We start from the raw sequence: 18,604 nt of genomic DNA on the forward strand, positions 1-18,604 counted from the left end.
ATTATTCCAAAACTATAAATTTTAAAAAAAACTTTTTTCCATAATCCGACTTTAACTCAAGTGGTAGAGTGTTTGACTGTAGTAATAATCACAAGAGATATCAAAAGGTTGCTAGTTCGAGTCTGGCAAGTCGGATCTTTTAAATTTTTAATTCACCGCATGCGGACGGATTGTAAAAAAACATAAATAGGTAGTTGATCAGACTATATATTTATTAATTAATCAACTCAAATAAATTAATATCTATTCTGAGTTAGTGTAAGAACTTTTTTAATGTTTATTAATAAATTAATCGTACCTATTCTAAGTTAGTGTAAGAACTTTGAATATCGTTTATATCGTCCACATGAATATTCTTTCGGTAACACGCTTGTTCTGTAATCTGATTCTATAGTTGATATCAGATACTTGTTTCACAATAATGAAAGGTCCACCCCATGATTGCGTTAGTTTGCGATCATCTGATGAGCTTGATTTGTGTGTGTTGAGTCTGGATCTTCTAACTAAACCAAATCATTGACGTTGTAAGTGTTGAAGTTAGAGATTACCTTGTCATGCTGTTTTGCTTGTTGTAGTTGAGAGTCCAGCGCGTTGTTCTTTGCCTCCAATCTATACTGATTTTGACAGTCTATATATTCTCTGATACCAAAGTAGTTGGCGTTCCATGGTAACTTTGGTTCATAACCATACAGTATTCTAAGTATGGATCTGTTGGTGCGTTCTGTTTGACCATCTGCTTGTGCACGACCTGGTTGTGTCATCTTTAGTTCTGTTCCAATAGCTTTCATAGCAGATGTCCATAAATCAGATGTAAACTTTGGATCTCTGTCAGATACTATAGATGAAGGAGCACCGAATACGGCAATGATCTCACGTGCAAACCAGTTACCAAGTTGGATAGCATTGACATCTTTGTGACATGGGAATAATCGGGTCATTTTGGTGAATGTCCACCACTACGAACAGATTGTCCTCGTCTGTATCAGCCGGTAGGCAAAGATAATAGATCCATTGATATATCACACCAAGGTCTGTCTGGAAGAGGTAGTGATGTCAAGAATCCTTCTTTGATTTTCTTGATGGATGAACGTTGGCATTGGACACACTTCTTCACAAATTTAGAGATAGTGTCACACATGTTTGGTCACATATTTGACTTATTTAACTAACTAAGCATTCTTCCACTAACTTAGAATAGGTACGATTAATTTATATTAAGAATAGATATTAATTTATTTGAGTTGATTAATTAATAAATATATAGTCTGATCAACTATTTATTAAATTTTTTTTTTTTTTTAGTGATCGTTGAGTTTTTAAATATAAAAATAATTTGAATTTTGAAAAAGGGATATTACAAGTGTCACGAATCTGACCACAATGATCCTCAGCTTTTTAGAAATTGATTTCCAATTCTCGAAAGGGTCGTCATAATAGATTCTTGTTCATTGACGAACTAATATTTCTTTACAATTAAAAAACAAACATTGCAATTGTATTATTATCCTTAAAAACCACCTAATGGGCTGCTCCATTGTTCGAAATTGTAAATTAACCAGATCCAAAAGTAGTTTATTAATAAAAACTGAGGAATCTATAAAACAATTGACTATATCCCAGAGCATATAAAAATTTTCCAAAATAAATAAAAATATAGTTAATTCAAATATTTTTTTTATTTCTCTTCGACTAATTTATACAATCAACAATTTAATTTTATTTTTTTAGTTGTCTAAATGTAGTCGACTGTATCAAAAGGATTGAATCTTAAAAACCTATCATAATCCTTTCCGTTCCTTAACAATGTATATCCGTACTGAAATAAAGATAATAACGAGAATAAGATTGTATCGAGTCTAGAGAATGGTTTATTGTAATAGATTTCCACTCGATAGAATACAAGCTATATCTGTTGCCACAGTACAAATCTTCAAGTAAGAATGTAATTTGGGATTGTTTTTTATATAATTTGATTGATATTCCTCAAGTGAAATGAATGAGTTGGCATATTGCTCCAAAGAGAATCGTATTGATGAGACATCGATCTTTGAAAGTATGTGTTTATATATTTGATTTTCAAGACTCTCTGTTTCCACAATTTGTGTATTTCTTTCCTCTTCACCTGAATCAATTGATCGCAAACTGAAAATAGCATCATCGAAACGCTTCTTAAAGTCCTGATATCTATAGTTATTCTCTCCAACCATTATTGTTATTGATTTTATTGTTGGTGTTTGTTGAAAGTGAAAATAACTAATGATTTGACCACTATTATTACTACTATTAACATAAATATTATTACTATTAAACTCTTTGATCGATGAGATAGCACCAATATGAAAATCATTTGAAACAAGTGGTGTGTCCATATTAAAAATAGGTGAAACAAGTATGTTGTCATTGCCAACCGTAGATGCAGTAGCAGGTGTATTCAATAATAATCTTTGAAATATAGAATCATTGATATTCCTGAAAACCAATATGTTTGATAGATTTAAATAGTGAAGTGCAACCGCGTCTATGTCTCCACTGACAAACAGACAGTTAACATTGAGTTGTACCAACTGTTGGACCCATCGCTTATAGATTGATTCTTCATCGCTTTGCCAAGTAAGTAGATCTTCGATTCTAGTGAATTTCAACTCCATTTGTAGATCACTAGATTGTGATCTCTTTAAATCACCATCAAAAAACAATACTCTAGCATCCAACATTTCCTTACATCTGGAGCATCTATAAATCGGTAGAACCAATCCATCTAATATGTTAATCCTATAGCCATTACTATTACCGTCATCATCATCATCATAATAATAATCATCATCATCTAATGATTTCATTAAATAAATAGATTGCAATCTCTTACTCCAACTATCATTATTACTATTATTCTTTTTAGTTGTTGATAATAAACTTAATGCTTTTTCTATTGATATTGTAACTATATTATTATTATTACTATTATTATTTATAAGTGTATTGATCAAATTATGATCAATAGTTGTGTTATTGGTGTCATATAATGATGGTAATGTTACCACTTTCTTTTTTGCGTGATTATAAAGATAGTCGACAACATATGCTAAACCTTGTCTGTAACCATCAACAATAACATTAGACTCCAAACCATTAATGAAGAGAGTCATTGCATTCTTTAGCATAGAGGTAGCTAAAATCAGTGTCAAGGTTAATTGATTGCTATCAGCAAGATAGTCAGAGTTTAACAATAGCTTTTTCAAATAGATTGCAATAGGATGTTCTATTTCTAAATATTTTAATATAACATATGGATCTGAACTAATTATAACTCTGAATACACCAAGTTAATAACATTTTAAGTATTTTACAATTAATACATATAAATTATTTAAGCTTACGATTTTGATTGATTATCATATAATATCTTTGATGTATTACTACCATTCTTACTACAATACGATATAGATTCAGTCAATGATGTTAATATATTTAAATTACTTCTTAGTGTATCTAATGTAAATAAGTGATTCATTATCTTTAAAGACAACTTTGTGATTAATTAAATATGATGCAAATTATTTTGATCAATAGCGTTTTTTATTTTTGGTGATCTGCTTTTAATTTGATTTTTTTGATTTTCTGTTTTTCTTTGATTTCTTTGTGGGTGACTTTTTTTTGCTGACAACTGATTTGGTAACAGTTGTAGTGTCTTCCTCTTCCTCTTCTTCCTCTTCTTGTTCTGGTTCTGGTTCTTCTTGTTGTGCCTCGACAATGTTTTGAATTGGTTCTTTCTTCTTTTTGGCTGTTTGTTTGGATGTTGCTGGAGTTTTCGATGCTTTGGCCTTCGATGGTTTAGCAATGATAATCTCTTCCTCTTCCTCTTCGATATCTTCTTGAGTGGTATCGTTTTCTTTTTCGTCAGAGGTTGTTGTTAGCATTGTTGTTGAAACAGTCGATGTTGTTATCATTGTTGTTTCTTCATCTTCTTCCGCTGCCTCTTCTTCTTCCTCTCCTCCTTCGAGATTCTTTTCAATATCATCGGTTGACATCGATATTGATTCATCCTTTACTTCACTCTCATCTAAATGTTGATCGGTTTCAATTTCTTCATCGTCATATTCCTCTACCATGTAATTGGAGGTGTCGGTATCGAATGAAATTTCACTGTGGTGGGAAGTGTCGACCGCTTGAATTCTAGGTGGAATGTCGTCAGAGTCAAGTGCATCCAATTGTGATGTATCAACAGTTTCTTCTTCCATTGTTGTTTCCTCCTCTACACCAGCTGAAGTTTCCAATGCTTCAAGTGGTTGTTCTTCAATTTCTTCAACTCCAACATGTAGCTGTGACGATGATGATGGCTCCATCTCACTATCTTCATTTGAAGTTGGAGCGGAGGTTGAAGTGGAAGTAGTTAAAGTTGATGTGACTGTTTGGGTATCAATCTCATTGGAAGTTGATAAAATTTCAGATGTTACAGTTGCTGCAGTAGAAGTGGTCAATAAAACTGCATCTTCAAGTTGACTATGTTGTTCTTGTTGTTGTTGTTGTTTTTGTTGTTCTTGTTCTTGTTGTTGCTGTTGATGTAATAATTCTTGTTGTTGGTGTTGTTGACTGATCTCAGACATGAAAGAGGAGATTACATTCTGTTGCTCGGCAATCGACATCTCTTGCTCTTGAACTTGTTCGGCAAGATCGGTAGTCAGGATACTGGAAGTGTCAATTTGGAATGAAGCTTGTGCTTCATTAATTTCATCCAACATACTCTTCTCTTCACCACTATAACTAGTTGACAAAGTATCTGTATTCATAAAACTATCTTGTTGTTGTTGTTGTACAATTTGTTGTTCTTGTTGTTGCTGATGTTGAACTTCTTGTTGTTGTTGATGTTGTTGTTGTTGTTGTTGTTGTTGTGATAAATCTTCTTGAGTTGTTTCAATTTCATCTTCATCTTCATAAAAGCTATCACTTTCATCATCTTCTTGTTCTTCTTTTTCAAATTGTTGTTGTTGAGATGATTTTGGAGCGGCAGATTCTTCTTCGTCGGAATCAACAATTTCAAATGGCTGCTCTTCTGAACCACCTGTTTGTTGTAATCTCTGTTGATGCTCCTCATCGTATTCGTCATCGTATTGATCGTCATCTTCCTCCTCTTCGTAGTCGTCTTGTTCCTCTTGTGGATATCCTCCTCTTCTAAAGTTCATGGTGGCGAATATCGGTTTCTGGTCAGGGACATCCTCGTGAACAATCATATCGTCTTCTTCATCGTACATTCCGTCGTCGTCCTCGTCGTCGTCATCGTCGAAATCATCCATGGTAGCAAGATTCTTTTGACCATATCCACGAGTTCCAACACTATATAGATCCTCATCATCTTCCTCCTCTTCTTCTTCATCCTCGTCGTATTCCTCTTGATTTTCATCGACCTCGGCAAAGTGCATATTGTCATAGTCGTCTTGGTCGTCGTAGTCTTCATCATCGGATCCGCTTCCCATATAGGAAGTCTCTGCTCTTGTTTCGATTGGATACTCAATGTTAAGTGACTCTTGAATGTTGACACGATTGGTCTTTGAAGATGGAGTACCACGTACTTTAAGAGCAGACTTTAAAGGTTGCCAAACGGCTGGCGATGAAACTGGACTCTCCTGAGTGGAGTTGGAAGAGGTAGACGATGAACTAGATGACGATGGTGATGATCTAGATCCAATGTTATATCCATATTGTTGAATCGGTGAGGGAATATCTTCTTCCGATGATGTTAGTTCTTCGACAACTTGTTGTTGTTCTTCTCCCATTTTCTCATCAGCTTCTTCCTCTTCTTCTTCTTCTTGGTCGTCCATCATATCTTGATCGTATGAAATAACTGTCTTTGGTTGAAGTTTTTCGATTTCCTCTTCCATCATTTCCTCTTCAGATTCAATTTGTCCTACTCTCTCTTCTTCCTCCTCTAACATTTGATCCTGTTGTTGTTGTTGTTGATGTTGTTGTTGTTCCAACATTTGTTGATCTTGTGAAGTTGACGAGAATGCAGGTGGTCTATTCTGAGGAAGTGTACTTCTCTTGATGAAATCCTTAAATGAATCGGTATCCAATGATTTAGCATCTAAATTCATGGTATTGGTAAACATCTTTGTTGGTGGTTTATCAAGAATCTTTGGTTGGAAGAGGAATGATTGATCCATTTGTTGTTGAGATTGACTTTGTTGTTGTTGTTGCTGTTGTTTTGATGTAATTGATCTTGGTAACAATGGAATATCCTCAAAAGTTTGATAAACTTGTGATGAAGCTTGTTGTTGATTATTACTATTGAATAAACTTCTCTGTTCGAATGGCAATGCAATTTCATTGTTCAACATGATCGATTTCAACCCGTCGAATCCAGCTCCGAGTAGGTTACGTGAGATCTGCCCGTAGTTGTTGACTCCCTCGGCGATACGACCACGTCTTACCATGTAGATTGGCACCAACTGGACAGCGTTAATCTTGTAGAGATAGTGAATGAAACACTGGTCTTCAAAGTCATCGAGTGGCATCTCCATCAGCTTATCCAACTGACGGTGTTTCAAACAGTAGTTGTAGATCTCTTGCATCAGTGGCTCAGTTGCAGATGGCTCCAAACTTGGGAATCTCTTTCTAAAGTTTCGCTCCAAGAGCAGCGACTCTACCAGACAATCGTTTGCCAACAGAACCTTGACAGAGAGCATCGCTTCTTTCGTATCCTTTGGATCGAATCCCACGCTCTTCATAAACAACAAGGCATTCTTATGACCACCCATAATAAAGAATCTACTCAATATCCAATATGCATATTTCTTTGCTTTCTTTGACGAATTCAATAAATAATATGCTTGCTATATAATAATAAAACATTAACAAATATTAATATTAACAAACCACTATTCAAACTATTATAAGTAATACTTACAGAAGTTGACTTTTCAATATCGGTTTCAACTAATGGTGCACTATCTAAATACCAAACTCCAGTGATAAATGCAATGTCTGATTCTGAGATATAGAATGTTGTACTCAATGATTCTAATATGTTATTTGGTAATGGTTCAATCAAGTCCATATCCAACAAGAGATAATATAACTAAATAGAGAGAGAGAGATTAACCAGTGAGTTAGTAATTGTTGAAATTTCAAATCTGGAAATAAACCAAGTCTTGTACTTACAAGATTAAGGAGTTTAGTGAATTTCTTTGTTTGGAAAAGATCAAGGAATCGTTTCAATTGGATGGCTGTGGTGGGTGGATAAGATTCGGTGATTTCCATTTGCTCGTAGATCATGTCAATGAAGAGTAATTGATCTTTCTGAGTGACTGGCAAGTTTGATGAAGCCAGTTGATCTTTTAATAGTTGACGTTCGATCGATGAAACCTTTGGGAGGTTCTCGAGTATCGATATGATCTTTGGATTGAACAAGCCGTTGATTGAAGACCACTTTACAATCTCCAGGTACTGTGCAGCTGACAATACAGCTTCGTATTTACTCTGAAGATAGGGTGTCACCTCCTCGGTCTTGTATTCAGTTCTATATCGATCGCAAAGACACTCAAACACCTGGAAGATATCCAACATTCTCAAATAGACATTCTCTAATCTATCTCTCAATCTTTGTCTACCACGATCCTCACTTGCTTGTGTGAATATTTCAGCAACTAAAAGTTGAAAAAAAACATATTAGTCATATATATACTCTTACTTTTTAATTTATATTTAACTTACAATTTAAATTATTATTTAATTGTTCAAAATATTCCCATGATAAATCCAGAATTAATTTTGGATTTGATAGAATATATGAAATATTATCATTTCCATTATAATCTTTTGTAACTGTTGTTGTAGATTGTATATCTGGATTATTAAAAAGAAAATAAATAAAAGGTTACTTGTTAATAAAAATGGACCAGTCCAGTAATAATTATTCCTTTTACACTAACTTACAATCATTTACAAGTGAAAACATATTATTTTCAAGGGCAAATAATATTAGTTCGTTTCTTTGTTGTGCTGGATCGCTTGATGATTTCTGTTGGTTGAATATTTGTGAGTCGAGGAATCTCTGGTAGACTGGAGTGGGATTGACGAACGAGAGGAATCCATTTCTTGACATATAGTCAATGGCACGATCCTGTGGATTGAAATAGGTGTGCGAGGTAATAGATGCACCGTCTAGCAGTAGTAGCAAGTCAAAGCTACTGTGTGCAACGGCAATCGATTGGTAGGTATCGTCTTCGTCGATGTCCATTCCCTCTTTGCCTAGAATGCGTCTGGAGATCGAGTAGGGATTGACCCAACACGCTGAAACCTGATCGTTGTGACTGAATGAATTCATCGATGCTATTGGGATGTCAAAGAGACACTTGTCAATCTCTGTTATATCTTTGGAGAGTCGTTCAAAGAGGAACAGATCAAACAGTTTGATGTTTACTCTTGGACGTCCACTGACCGGATCGATCAACTGGTAAATGAAAATCGACTTGGAACGTGGAATACTGTTGTTGTTATTGGAACTGTCGGACTCTGCGATATTCACTTCTTTTGGAGTGTGGAAATAACTCATCTGCAGGATATTGCCACTGAGATTGCCAGAGACAACATTGGTGGCAATGTCCAACTTCTCATTGGTGATGTCTTGCAGTGTAACAATGTTTTTCGGTATGTTTGAACTACTGGATTGCGCTTTGATAAAGTCAATCTTGTAGAGCATGATCGATACGGCTGTGGAGCCATCCGACGAGGAAGCGTCGACGGGAGTGGACTGCTGATGGTTACTACTGCTGTTGTTGTTCACGAGCGAGTGTGAACCTCTTCCAATCCAGAGATAGGAGGACGATGAATCGGGATCGTCTTCCAACTCTTGCAACAGGAAGTGTGTTACCGCCGGACAACGCTGTGGAAACTCTTTGATCGCCGAGCAATAGCTGAGCTCAAAAGTATCGCTCGAGAACAGCTGGAACACACCGATACTGTATCCAATGGCTATGACGCGAATCGACGAGATATAGGCGATGCTTGTCACATAGACACTGGATGCCGGCAGCTTCACCGTCGATTGATCGTCGGCGAGCAACGCACCGATATTACTGTCGCGAATGATGACGCCATCGACCGGCGATCGACTAGGATAAACGAAACGGTGTTGCTGATCAAAGTAGTTATCACCGATCGCCACGAATGGATATTGATGACGCTGTTGCAACTGTGCGAATCTGCCCTTGTCGTACTGATTGATTGCCAGCTGCTGAAGAGTGTAGATCTGGCTGTTGACCGGTGTGTTTCGCTCAAAGTGCAGATCGAGAAGCATCGCTGCCGGGCCAGCACTTCTCAGCCCGAGAGCAACCGGCACTCTAAACATCGATAGGCCATCCAAGAGTATGGGTGAATCGCCTTGTGTCAGGGGATCGAGCTGTGTGATCCTAGAGACTACTGGACCGACATGGATCGTTCTTATCAACAGTCCATTCTGACAGTCCAACACCTTCAAAATACCTTGTTGTTGATGGTTGACAACCGCTGCTACCAAATAGATTGAATCTGATAATCTTAATTCTGAAACCGCTGTAACAATCATCTAGATGTATATACATTATTTATGTTAGTAAAGAATTGAAATATATATATATACAATTGATCTGTATAGAACATGATTTCTTACCTCATATTTCTGGTCGATAAAACAAAATGTTGTCATACGAATACCAGTGTAGATATCGTAGATATAGATTTCATTTTCGTGATAGAGATATGTCCATTTACCATTGGAGGTGATACCAGATGGTATTTCTCTTGGTAAAATCTTAATGGTATTGTTATTATTGTTTTGTTGGTGTTGTAGTTGTTGTTGATGATGTTGTTGTTGATGTTGATGATGATGATGATGTGTATTTGAGGATGATTGTTGTTGTTGATCAATATCATCACTATCATTCTCCATTGAATTACTACTATCTTGTTGATCGAATAACAATTCATTGCTCCATGGTTTTTGTGGATACAACTCTACATTCTTTGATGAACTACTGCTGCTACCACCACTATGATTACGACCATTATTATATTCATTAAAAGAAGGCATATTTATATAAAAATCTATATATTTTTCATCTACCTTTTTATAATTTATATTAAATATATAAATAATTGTAAAATAAATATATCTATATATAGATATAAAATTATAATCGGTAAAAATGAACTTACTCTTTGAGTTCAGAACAACTAGAAATCATCAAATAACACACAAAAAAAAAAATTCTAAAAAAAAAAATGAAAAATATTATTTTTTTTTTAAAAAAGCGAGGGATTTGATTGTTTTAAACACACCAAGATGGGCATGATTTGCCAGTCGGTCGTGTTTTAAACAATTTTTAATTAAATTAATTTTTTTTCTTTTTCTTTTCTATTTATATAAACAGATCAATTTATTAATTAATTAGTTAACAAAGTTATGACAGATAATCAAAAAGAACAACATCAACAACTAAACTATCCAAAGAGTATACAAGTAAAAGGTACAGACTCTGAGGGTACGATTGTATATAAAAATTTAAATGAACTTTGGAGTAAAGAATTGGTAAACGATAATAATAATGATTTGAAATGGTATACTTCTGCTGGTATGTTTTTTTTTTTTTATTCACACATTTTATATTGATATTGATATCATTCATTCATTCATCATCACCAAATTTATATGTAAATAAATAAACAGCTGACTATTGGAAATCTGTAGATGCTACTGTAGATGGAATGTTGGGTGGTCTTAGCTATGTATCCGATACAGATGTAGAGTGTAGCAATAAGTTTATCACTGAAATGACATCATTGGGTAGAGGTAGAGCTTTGGATTGCGGTGCTGGCATCGGTAGAGTCACTCAACATCTGCTACTTCCACTCTTTGAGAAAGTTGATCTTCTCGAACAGAATCCACTATTCTTAGATGAAGCTAAAATTATATTTAAAGAGTAAGCTAATTTAGATATCTAAAGTAGTATTAATATTAATATATATTAATGTCTTTTCTCTCTCTTTGTTTGTTTTTGTATATAATTTTAGTGAAAAAAGAGTTGTTAATTATTTCGCAGTTGGATTACAGGATTTCGATTTTAAAGATAAGAATAATGGTGAGCCGATTAAATATGATTGTATTTGGGTGCAATGGGTTATTGGACATCTTACAGATGTAGATTTCATTACGTTCGTTAAGAAGTGTTTGGGCGCGTTGAATGAAAACGGTGTTCTTTGTATCAAAGACAATATAGCAAAGAAAGGTTTCATCATGGACAAACAAGATAGTAGTGTCACTCGTACCGATGAACACTTACGTTATCTCTTCAGTCAGGCTGATGCAACCGTCACCAAATCAATCTTACAACCAAACTTTCCTAAATCATTATTCCCAGTTAGACTTTATGCAATCAACTCAACACCAACTACAACTTCAACATCTGAAACTTCAACAACTACAACATCTGAAACTTCAAATGTTTAAATTAAAAAACTATATATTTATATATAAAATAACTCTTATTATTTAAATTATAATTTTATTGTTTTGTTTTGTTCAACAAACAAAAGACCATATTTTAATGGTTGAATCATCACCTGAAGATGCCAAAATGTTTGGTTTCTTTGGATTCCATCTAATTGAGTTGATATCGGATTTATGTGCTTTTTCATGTTTATATAATATTTCGTATTGTTCGATTTCATTTGGTGTTGTTGATGATGAAGAAGATGAATCGGATTGCTGTTGTTGTTGTTGTTGTTTTTGATGATAAATGATGATGGAATCATCACCACCACCTGTACATATCAATTGTTCAGTTGGTGACAACTCTTGGTTGTGTGACCAATCCACTGAGAAAATAGGACGACTGTGTACCGATTCCAATCGGCTGAGTAACTTCCATCGGCCGGTGGTGCTATCGAGTCGCCAGAAACAAACACTACGATCATCGCTACACGACACCAAACGATTGCCACTCGCATTGAACTGTATATCCCAAATAGTTGATTCGTGAGCACTCAGTGTATCGATACACTCCCAGTCGCCATCTGTATCCTGCCACATCTTGATGGTATCGTCGTACGACGCCGATGCCAATATCTCCAAACTCGGATGCCATCTCACACATTTCACATCTTGACTATGTCCATTGTTAATAGATATACATTCGAAATCTTGGTCGTCTTCCACTTTAATATGCGATGTTAGTTATGTTTGTTCAATATTACTTCAAAACTTGTAATGATAAGTTGTAACTACTTACTTTGCCATATCCAAATAGATTTATCACGTGAACATGTTGCCAAGAGTTGACCGGATGCATCCCATGCCACTGATTTTACTTCGAAGGAATGACCTTCGAGTGTTGATATATGGTTGAATTCACCGTTGTTCACTTCCCAAATCGATGTAGATGCATCGAATGATGCAGCGGCAAGATATTTTCCGTCGGGTGACCATGCAATACGACGAACAGTCTTCTCGTGTGCCTCTAACTTTTGAAGAACAACCCATTTATTCTCGCTTTCCTCCATCCAAATATGTATAGTTTTATCATCTCCACAACTTGCTAACAGCTTACCATCTGGTGACCACTCTATATTCCAAATCTTTGATGGTTGATCATCTTAACAATCATAACAAACAAATAATCAAGTAGTAAAAAAAAGTTGTTAGTTTAATAAAGAGATTAAACGATAAACAAACTTAAACTTAAAACTTACATGATAAAACAGATATTTCATTTAAAGACATATCTTTATATTTTATATTTATTATATATTATAAATCTAAATTAATAGATATATGTTTGTTTTGTGTGTTAAGTAATCGTTTTGATTGATTGCTAATGTGTGTGTTGATAGAGATCTAAAAATTCATTGAATTTTAAAAAAAACAAATCAAAACAAGTGTATAAAATAATGATCTTTGTTTTTTTTTTATTTTATTTAAATCATTTTTGTGTTGTAATTTTAAAATATATATATTTATATTGTATTATAATTTGTAGATAGAAGAGAAGAGAATAGAAATGTCAAATACATTAGATATAGAGAAACATGTTAAATATTTTAAGAGATGTTTAAATGCATTGCCTTCGCCCTACGCAAAAGGTCTAGCCAATCATCTATCTCTTACCTACTTTGTAATTTCAGGTCTTGATTTGTTAGGAAAGATAGATGAAATTCCAATCGCAAAGAAAGATATAATCGATTGGGTTTACTCAAGACAAATCATACCATCAGAATCAAACCCAGATGGTATGTAATTCATAACAACAACAACATAGATTCTATATGATTAAATTCTAAAAGTACAAATACTAATAGTAATTAAAATGTTATTTATTTGAAACAGATTTCATAAAGAATTGTGGATTTAGAGGAGCAAACTTTTTGGGTCAACCATATTGTGGTGGTGTAGGTTGTCGTTGTCTGTTTGATTTCGATATGCCGAGTATTGCCAACACCTATTGTGCTCTGGCCATTCTTAGAATAGTTGGCGATGACTTTGGCAGAGTGAATCGCGATGCTATCACTCGTAGTTTGAAGTTGTGTCAGCAACCCGATGGTTCTTACGTTGGCACTCCATTTGCTGGTGAGAGTGATATGCGTCATCTCTATGCTGCCTGTGTCTGCTCTTTCATGATGGACGACTGGCGTGGTATTGACCGTGACGCCGCCACCAAATATATATTGGCATCGCAAAACTACGAGTATGGATTCGCTCAGGTTCCAGGACAGGAGGCACACGGTGGTTCCACCTACTGCGCGGTGGCGTCTTTGTCGCTCATGGGCAGACTCGACCTGCTCACTGGCGAGCGTCGTGATAAACTCGTACATTGGCTTGCCAACAAGCAGATCACCGGTTACTCGGGACGTATCAATAAGGATCCAGACACTTGCTATTCGTTCTGGGTCGGTGCAACTCTTGCCATTCTCAACGAAACAAAGGTTGTCGATCAGATGTTGCTACGTGGATTCATCTACTCTGCTCAGGATCCAAACATCGGTGGAATCGCCAAAATACCTCAGAACATGCCGGATTTACTTCACTCCTATATGTCACTCTCTGGATTGACACTACTCAACGAACCAAACCTCAGACCACTCAATCCATCACTCGGTATCTCACAAAGAGCTGCCGGTGAAAATTGGAATAAAATTTTAATTAATTAATTGATTCCAAGTTAAGTTATAAATGAATAATAAAATGATATACAAATTAAAATACAACAACCAAACTTATTATGAACAATTAATAAAAAAAGTAGAATATTCTGATATTAACGATTGACAAAAGAGACATTTTCATAATATTATAACTTATATTTATTAAGTGCGAGAATACAAAAAAGCTGTGCAAACAAAACCCAACCTGTAAAATGAAATAACACAACTTCAAAAGTTAATATCAAACTAACATGTGTTTCAAGTATTGTTGTATCTGATTCACATGTTACAAGTTGGTTTGTTTAATATCCTTAATAAGTTTTATTAATGGTGATACTTGGTATATCGAAATCAAGATTATTTTTGCAAAATGCAAACAAAAGCTTTGCAAAATTTTTTCATTTTTTGGGGAGGGATAAAATGAAATTACACATCTGATCAACTAAAAAATAACACTTGAATATTTAATTAAGTAAATTAAATAAAAGATAATAATAAATAATCACATATTATATTGTAAATAAAATGTTAGATAGAACTCAAACTAAAACCAAAGAGATTGAAGGTTCATTGAAAGAATTGGTAGAGTTATACAATGAAGATATTAATGCTTTGAAGGAAGAGATCAAAAATCTTGAGATTAGAAAAGCAGCTTTTCTCGATGTGAAGAAGGCCATCGATATATCATTGATACCCGATCCAATCACACTGAACGTTGGTGGCATGAAATTCCAGACCTCAAAGTCAACATTGACAAAGATACCTGGTTCCTACTTTGATGCAATGCTCTCCGGTCAAATTGACATTCAATCTGTATCCGGTAAACCAAATAATACATTCTTTATTGACAGGTAAGTAAAATGTATCCATTTATATGTTTACACTCTTTAAATAATCATGATTACATTTAACTTAACATACAATCTAACTATTTTAATAGAGATGGAACTCACTTTAGATACATATTGAACTTCTTACGTGATGGTGACACACCTATACCCGATTCCGTCAAGCCTGAAGTCAGCAAAGAAATGAAATTTTACAAACTTGTACCGCCAACACAATCCGATTTGATAACTCATGACCAATTTAAGATTATCAATGGATGGTTAGGTGGTGAATTAAGTTATGAATTGATTTACAAGGTAACATATCTTTAGCTAAATACATATAACGTTTATTAATATTGTTTTTTTATATTATTAATAATACAACAAAACACTCAGGGTACAAAAGATGGATTCGAATCAGCTAATTTCCATACAAAATGTAATGGTAAAGGTGCAACTCTTACTGTTGTCAAATCGAGTGATGGCAATGTGTTTGGTGGTTATAATAGTCAGTCATGGAATAGTAATGGTGCATACTGTGGTGATAACAAGTGTTTCATCTACACAATGGTTAATAAAAATAATATTGTACCTACCAAGTACGCACCTATTGGCAACAACACCAACATTGTCTATGGAAACAACGGCTATGGACCAACCTTTGGTAGTGGTCATGACCTCTACATCAGCAACCAATGCAATGTAAACCAACAAAGCTATCAAAACTTTCCGCACTGTTACGCGGACACCACAGGCAAAGCTAAAGCAACATTCGCAACAACCTATAACTTTACTGTCTCTGAAATCGAGGTATTCACTGTACTTTAAATCAACATAAAAAAGCTCGTTTGACTCCCTAGGTTTTAATTTGGTTGGCTATAGTATGCTGTTACACCACCATTCAATAATTATTTTAAAGATCAAACAATTTAATTCGAGATTGCAACTCCCAATGTTAATAAGCAATAAAGAATAGTTATTAATTAAGACGGTGCACCTTTGAACTAACTTTTTTCGAAAAAATAAAATAAAATTTACATGAGGTGAACCCCAAATTTTAATTTTTCCATCTGTCACTGATTGGAATTAAACAATTGATTTAAAAAAAAGTGATTAAACCAACACTATCAGTTACTAAATTAAATCACTAAATAAAATAAAATAATAAGCTCAGATCAATAAATCACCTATCCATAAAATACCATTTAGAGATTCTTTGTATACTTTTATTAACAAATATTCTTTTAAATTTCGCTTTTAACTGTAAAAAATTGTTTAATATTAAAGTTTAGAATTTAGGTATAAAATTTTAATGATTTATCTCTTTTAATATTTAATTTGGATGATAATAAAAATTTTTTTAAATTTGAAAAAATATTTTTATTTATTTTGAGTAAAATGGTAGTCATCTGCATAACAGCACTAGACAATGGAAAAAGATAAATTTTTACAGATATTTAATAATATTGTATTAAATAAATTAATATTCAAACATGTTAGTAGCATACATGATGTTGTTTATAAAGGTTTAGAAAAATTTAGTTGGTCGGAATTAATTAAGTATCCTGATAAAATGGCTGGTAACTCTTATCTAAATGAACTTAAACTGTATTATACCGATCATTCTATCACTGGTGATATGTATCCAACAATTGAAGCGGCAATCAAAAGTGGAAGTTTTGAGATATTGAAATATCTGGTCTATCTTCTCAAACCGATATCAAGTTCGAGTTTACATCAAAAAGTATCTTTCGATGATATCTTAAAATATGCAGCGGAGCATGGTAGTTTGGAGAAAGTCAAATACATTTGTGAAGAGTTTTCAAAGAAGAGATTGAATTACTATAATGCATTGATGGTGGCACCGTTATCTGGAGACATTGAAATAGTCAAGTACTTGGCTGATAAACTGGAGAATTGTGGTTATTCACAGAGTAGAAAAGAAGGAGATATAAATACAGATGTAACTTTTGATAGTGCTGCCAAAGTCGGACGAATTGACATAATTGAGTGGTTGGCAGAACATAGATCAGAAGATAGAGCTGGTAGTAATATGTATTATGGTGCAATTAATGGTGGACATCATCATATTGTTCAATACCTACTCGATATCAACGAGCCAAGAAGAGAAGAACCACACGAGAGATATGGTACATTGTTTGACTATTCAATCTATTGCGATCAATTGGAAATAGCAAAGCTATTGCATCAACATAACATCAGAGCATCATTTGGAAATCTAATAGATGTGGCTGCATTAGATGCAAATCTTGATAAGATAAAGTGGCTCAATGATAATACAACTGTTATTGCAACTGTGGAAGCCATGGACAATGCAGCTTTTAAAAACAACATTGAAATTCTCAAATGGTTAAAACAACATCGAAATGAAGGTTGCAGTCACCATGGGTTTTTAGATGCCTGTCATAAAGGTTATATGGAAGTTGCACAATGGTTATGGTTAAATTATCATGAAACAATAATACTTGAACCTAGTGTTGCAATCGATGCAGCGATTGGAAATGGTAATCTAGAGCTCGCCAAATGGTTGTTTACAGATCTAAATCAACGACCATCTGCATTGGGAATGGATCAGGTCGCAATCAATAACTACAAACATATCCTCAAATGGCTGGTTGATAATTCATTATTCTCATTTTCAACATCAGCAATCGATAATTTATCGAGAACTGGCAATCTCGAGATGATAAAATGGCTCAATGAATATGATCCAAGTATAGGGTGTACAGAACGTGCTATACATGCAGCTGTATATCATGGTCAATTCGAAACAATGAAGTGGCTCAGAGAGAACAGAACTGAGATTTCCAGTTTGAAAACTATAAATCATAGAATTTACAGAGGAGGTGCAGAAGCTATCAATTGGGCATGGGATAACTTTGAAATCGATTTGGATGAAATGCTTAACAAAGCAATTATCATGAATAAATCAGAGGAAGTTGAAAAAATTATCAAACGGAATCCCAGCTTTATTTTGGACAATAAACATATCTCAAACACCTTTTTCAAAGCAAAACGAGATATCATCAAATTTTTCCATGACAATAATACACCGGGTGTATTCAATGACAAGTCGATGGAGAGTGCAATCAAAGGAATGCAGATTCCACTTGTTAAATGGCTCTATGAGAATAGAAGTGACTGTCAATGTACAATTGATGGATTTGTGGTTGCCATTGAAACAGGACATATGGAGATGATCGAATATCTCTTGTCTAAACATCCAGAGTTTGCCAATCAATTAACAAAACCAAAGGAACTTCTTAAACATTATTTTAAAAAGGACGATATCGAAATGATTGAATTCATTTTGGACAAGATCAACTTCTAAGAAAAAGTTCTAAATCAATATAAAAAATCGATAAAAAAAAAAAAAGTATATTCAAACATTTCAAAACAACTTCTACAAGATCACATCAAAAGAAAATATATCTCTGCAATATTAATAAACACTGATGAATAAAGTGGTAACCTTAATTATATCATACACTGTTTATTAATTTGTTTTTTATTATTACTTGGTTTTTACTGATGTTTTATAAAATTTATTAGAGAGAATTAAAGAGCACATTAGTTTGTAATAA

At 34.1% G+C, this 18,604-nt stretch overlaps 9 protein-coding genes and 1 non-coding gene across 10 annotated transcripts; 5 read left to right on the forward strand and 5 right to left on the reverse strand.

Moving 5' to 3' along the window:
• The first annotated feature begins 45 nt into the window (after nt 1-45).
• PPL_11421 lies at nt 46-135 on the forward strand. Its single transcript is given in 2 exon segments — nt 46-83; nt 99-135. It is a non-coding gene; the product is annotated as a tRNA-Tyr (tRNA).
• PPL_11422 (uncharacterized protein) lies at nt 101-938 on the reverse strand (the record flags this gene model as incomplete). The annotated part of the gene is made up of 2 exons (XM_020582176.1): nt 101-136; nt 549-938. 2 exons carry the CDS (start codon nt 936-938, stop codon nt 101-103), a joined length of 426 nt encoding a protein of 141 aa, XP_020427479.1.
• Nucleotides 939-1,868: 930 nt separating this feature from the next.
• On the reverse strand, nt 1,869-3,511 carry PPL_11423 (uncharacterized protein; the record flags this gene model as incomplete). The annotated part of the gene is made up of 2 exons (XM_020582177.1): nt 1,869-3,292; nt 3,418-3,511. The coding sequence occupies 2 exons, from the start codon at nt 3,509-3,511 to the stop codon at nt 1,869-1,871; spliced, it is 1,518 nt and encodes a 505-aa protein (XP_020427480.1).
• Nucleotides 3,512-3,596: 85 nt separating this feature from the next.
• PPL_11424 (uncharacterized protein) lies at nt 3,597-8,233 on the reverse strand (the record flags this gene model as incomplete). Its single annotated transcript, XM_020582178.1, has 5 exons — nt 3,597-6,827; nt 6,902-7,072; nt 7,156-7,640; nt 7,708-7,839; nt 7,930-8,233. The coding sequence occupies 5 exons, from the start codon at nt 8,231-8,233 to the stop codon at nt 3,597-3,599; spliced, it is 4,323 nt and encodes a 1,440-aa protein (XP_020427481.1).
• Nucleotides 8,234-8,396: 163 nt separating this feature from the next.
• PPL_11425 (uncharacterized protein) lies at nt 8,397-10,063 on the reverse strand (the record flags this gene model as incomplete). The annotated part of the gene is made up of 3 exons (XM_020582179.1): nt 8,397-8,446; nt 9,478-9,559; nt 9,614-10,063. The coding sequence occupies 3 exons, from the start codon at nt 10,061-10,063 to the stop codon at nt 8,397-8,399; spliced, it is 582 nt and encodes a 193-aa protein (XP_020427482.1).
• A 372-nt stretch (nt 10,064-10,435) lies between these two features.
• Nucleotides 10,436-11,479, forward strand: PPL_11426 (uncharacterized protein; the record flags this gene model as incomplete). Its single annotated transcript, XM_020582180.1, has 4 exons — nt 10,436-10,604; nt 10,700-10,952; nt 11,044-11,132; nt 11,241-11,479. The coding sequence occupies 4 exons, from the start codon at nt 10,436-10,438 to the stop codon at nt 11,477-11,479; spliced, it is 750 nt and encodes a 249-aa protein (XP_020427483.1).
• A 72-nt stretch (nt 11,480-11,551) lies between these two features.
• Nucleotides 11,552-12,751, reverse strand: ciao1 (WD40 repeat domain-containing protein; the record flags this gene model as incomplete). Its single annotated transcript, XM_020582181.1, has 3 exons — nt 11,552-12,186; nt 12,261-12,623; nt 12,721-12,751. The coding sequence occupies 3 exons, from the start codon at nt 12,749-12,751 to the stop codon at nt 11,552-11,554; spliced, it is 1,029 nt and encodes a 342-aa protein (XP_020427484.1).
• A 277-nt stretch (nt 12,752-13,028) lies between these two features.
• Nucleotides 13,029-14,175, forward strand: PPL_11428 (geranylgeranyl transferase type-1 subunit beta; the record flags this gene model as incomplete). Its single annotated transcript, XM_020582182.1, has 2 exons — nt 13,029-13,257; nt 13,355-14,175. 2 exons carry the CDS (start codon nt 13,029-13,031, stop codon nt 14,173-14,175), a joined length of 1,050 nt encoding a protein of 349 aa, XP_020427485.1.
• Nucleotides 14,176-14,694: 519 nt separating this feature from the next.
• PPL_11429 (uncharacterized protein) lies at nt 14,695-15,827 on the forward strand (the record flags this gene model as incomplete). Its single annotated transcript, XM_020582183.1, has 3 exons — nt 14,695-15,020; nt 15,110-15,314; nt 15,396-15,827. The coding sequence occupies 3 exons, from the start codon at nt 14,695-14,697 to the stop codon at nt 15,825-15,827; spliced, it is 963 nt and encodes a 320-aa protein (XP_020427486.1).
• Nucleotides 15,828-16,428: 601 nt separating this feature from the next.
• Nucleotides 16,429-18,351, forward strand: PPL_11430 (uncharacterized protein; the record flags this gene model as incomplete). Its single annotated transcript, XM_020582184.1, has 1 exon — nt 16,429-18,351. The coding sequence occupies one exon, from the start codon at nt 16,429-16,431 to the stop codon at nt 18,349-18,351; it is 1,923 nt and encodes a 640-aa protein (XP_020427487.1).
• Between the last annotated feature and the right edge of the window lie 253 nt (nt 18,352-18,604).

The sequence above is a fragment of the Heterostelium album genome (genome assembly GCF_000004825.1).
Source record: "Heterostelium album PN500 unplaced genomic scaffold PPL_scaffold13, whole genome shotgun sequence".
Lineage (NCBI taxonomy): Eukaryota > Evosea > Eumycetozoa > Acytosteliales > Acytosteliaceae > Heterostelium > Heterostelium album.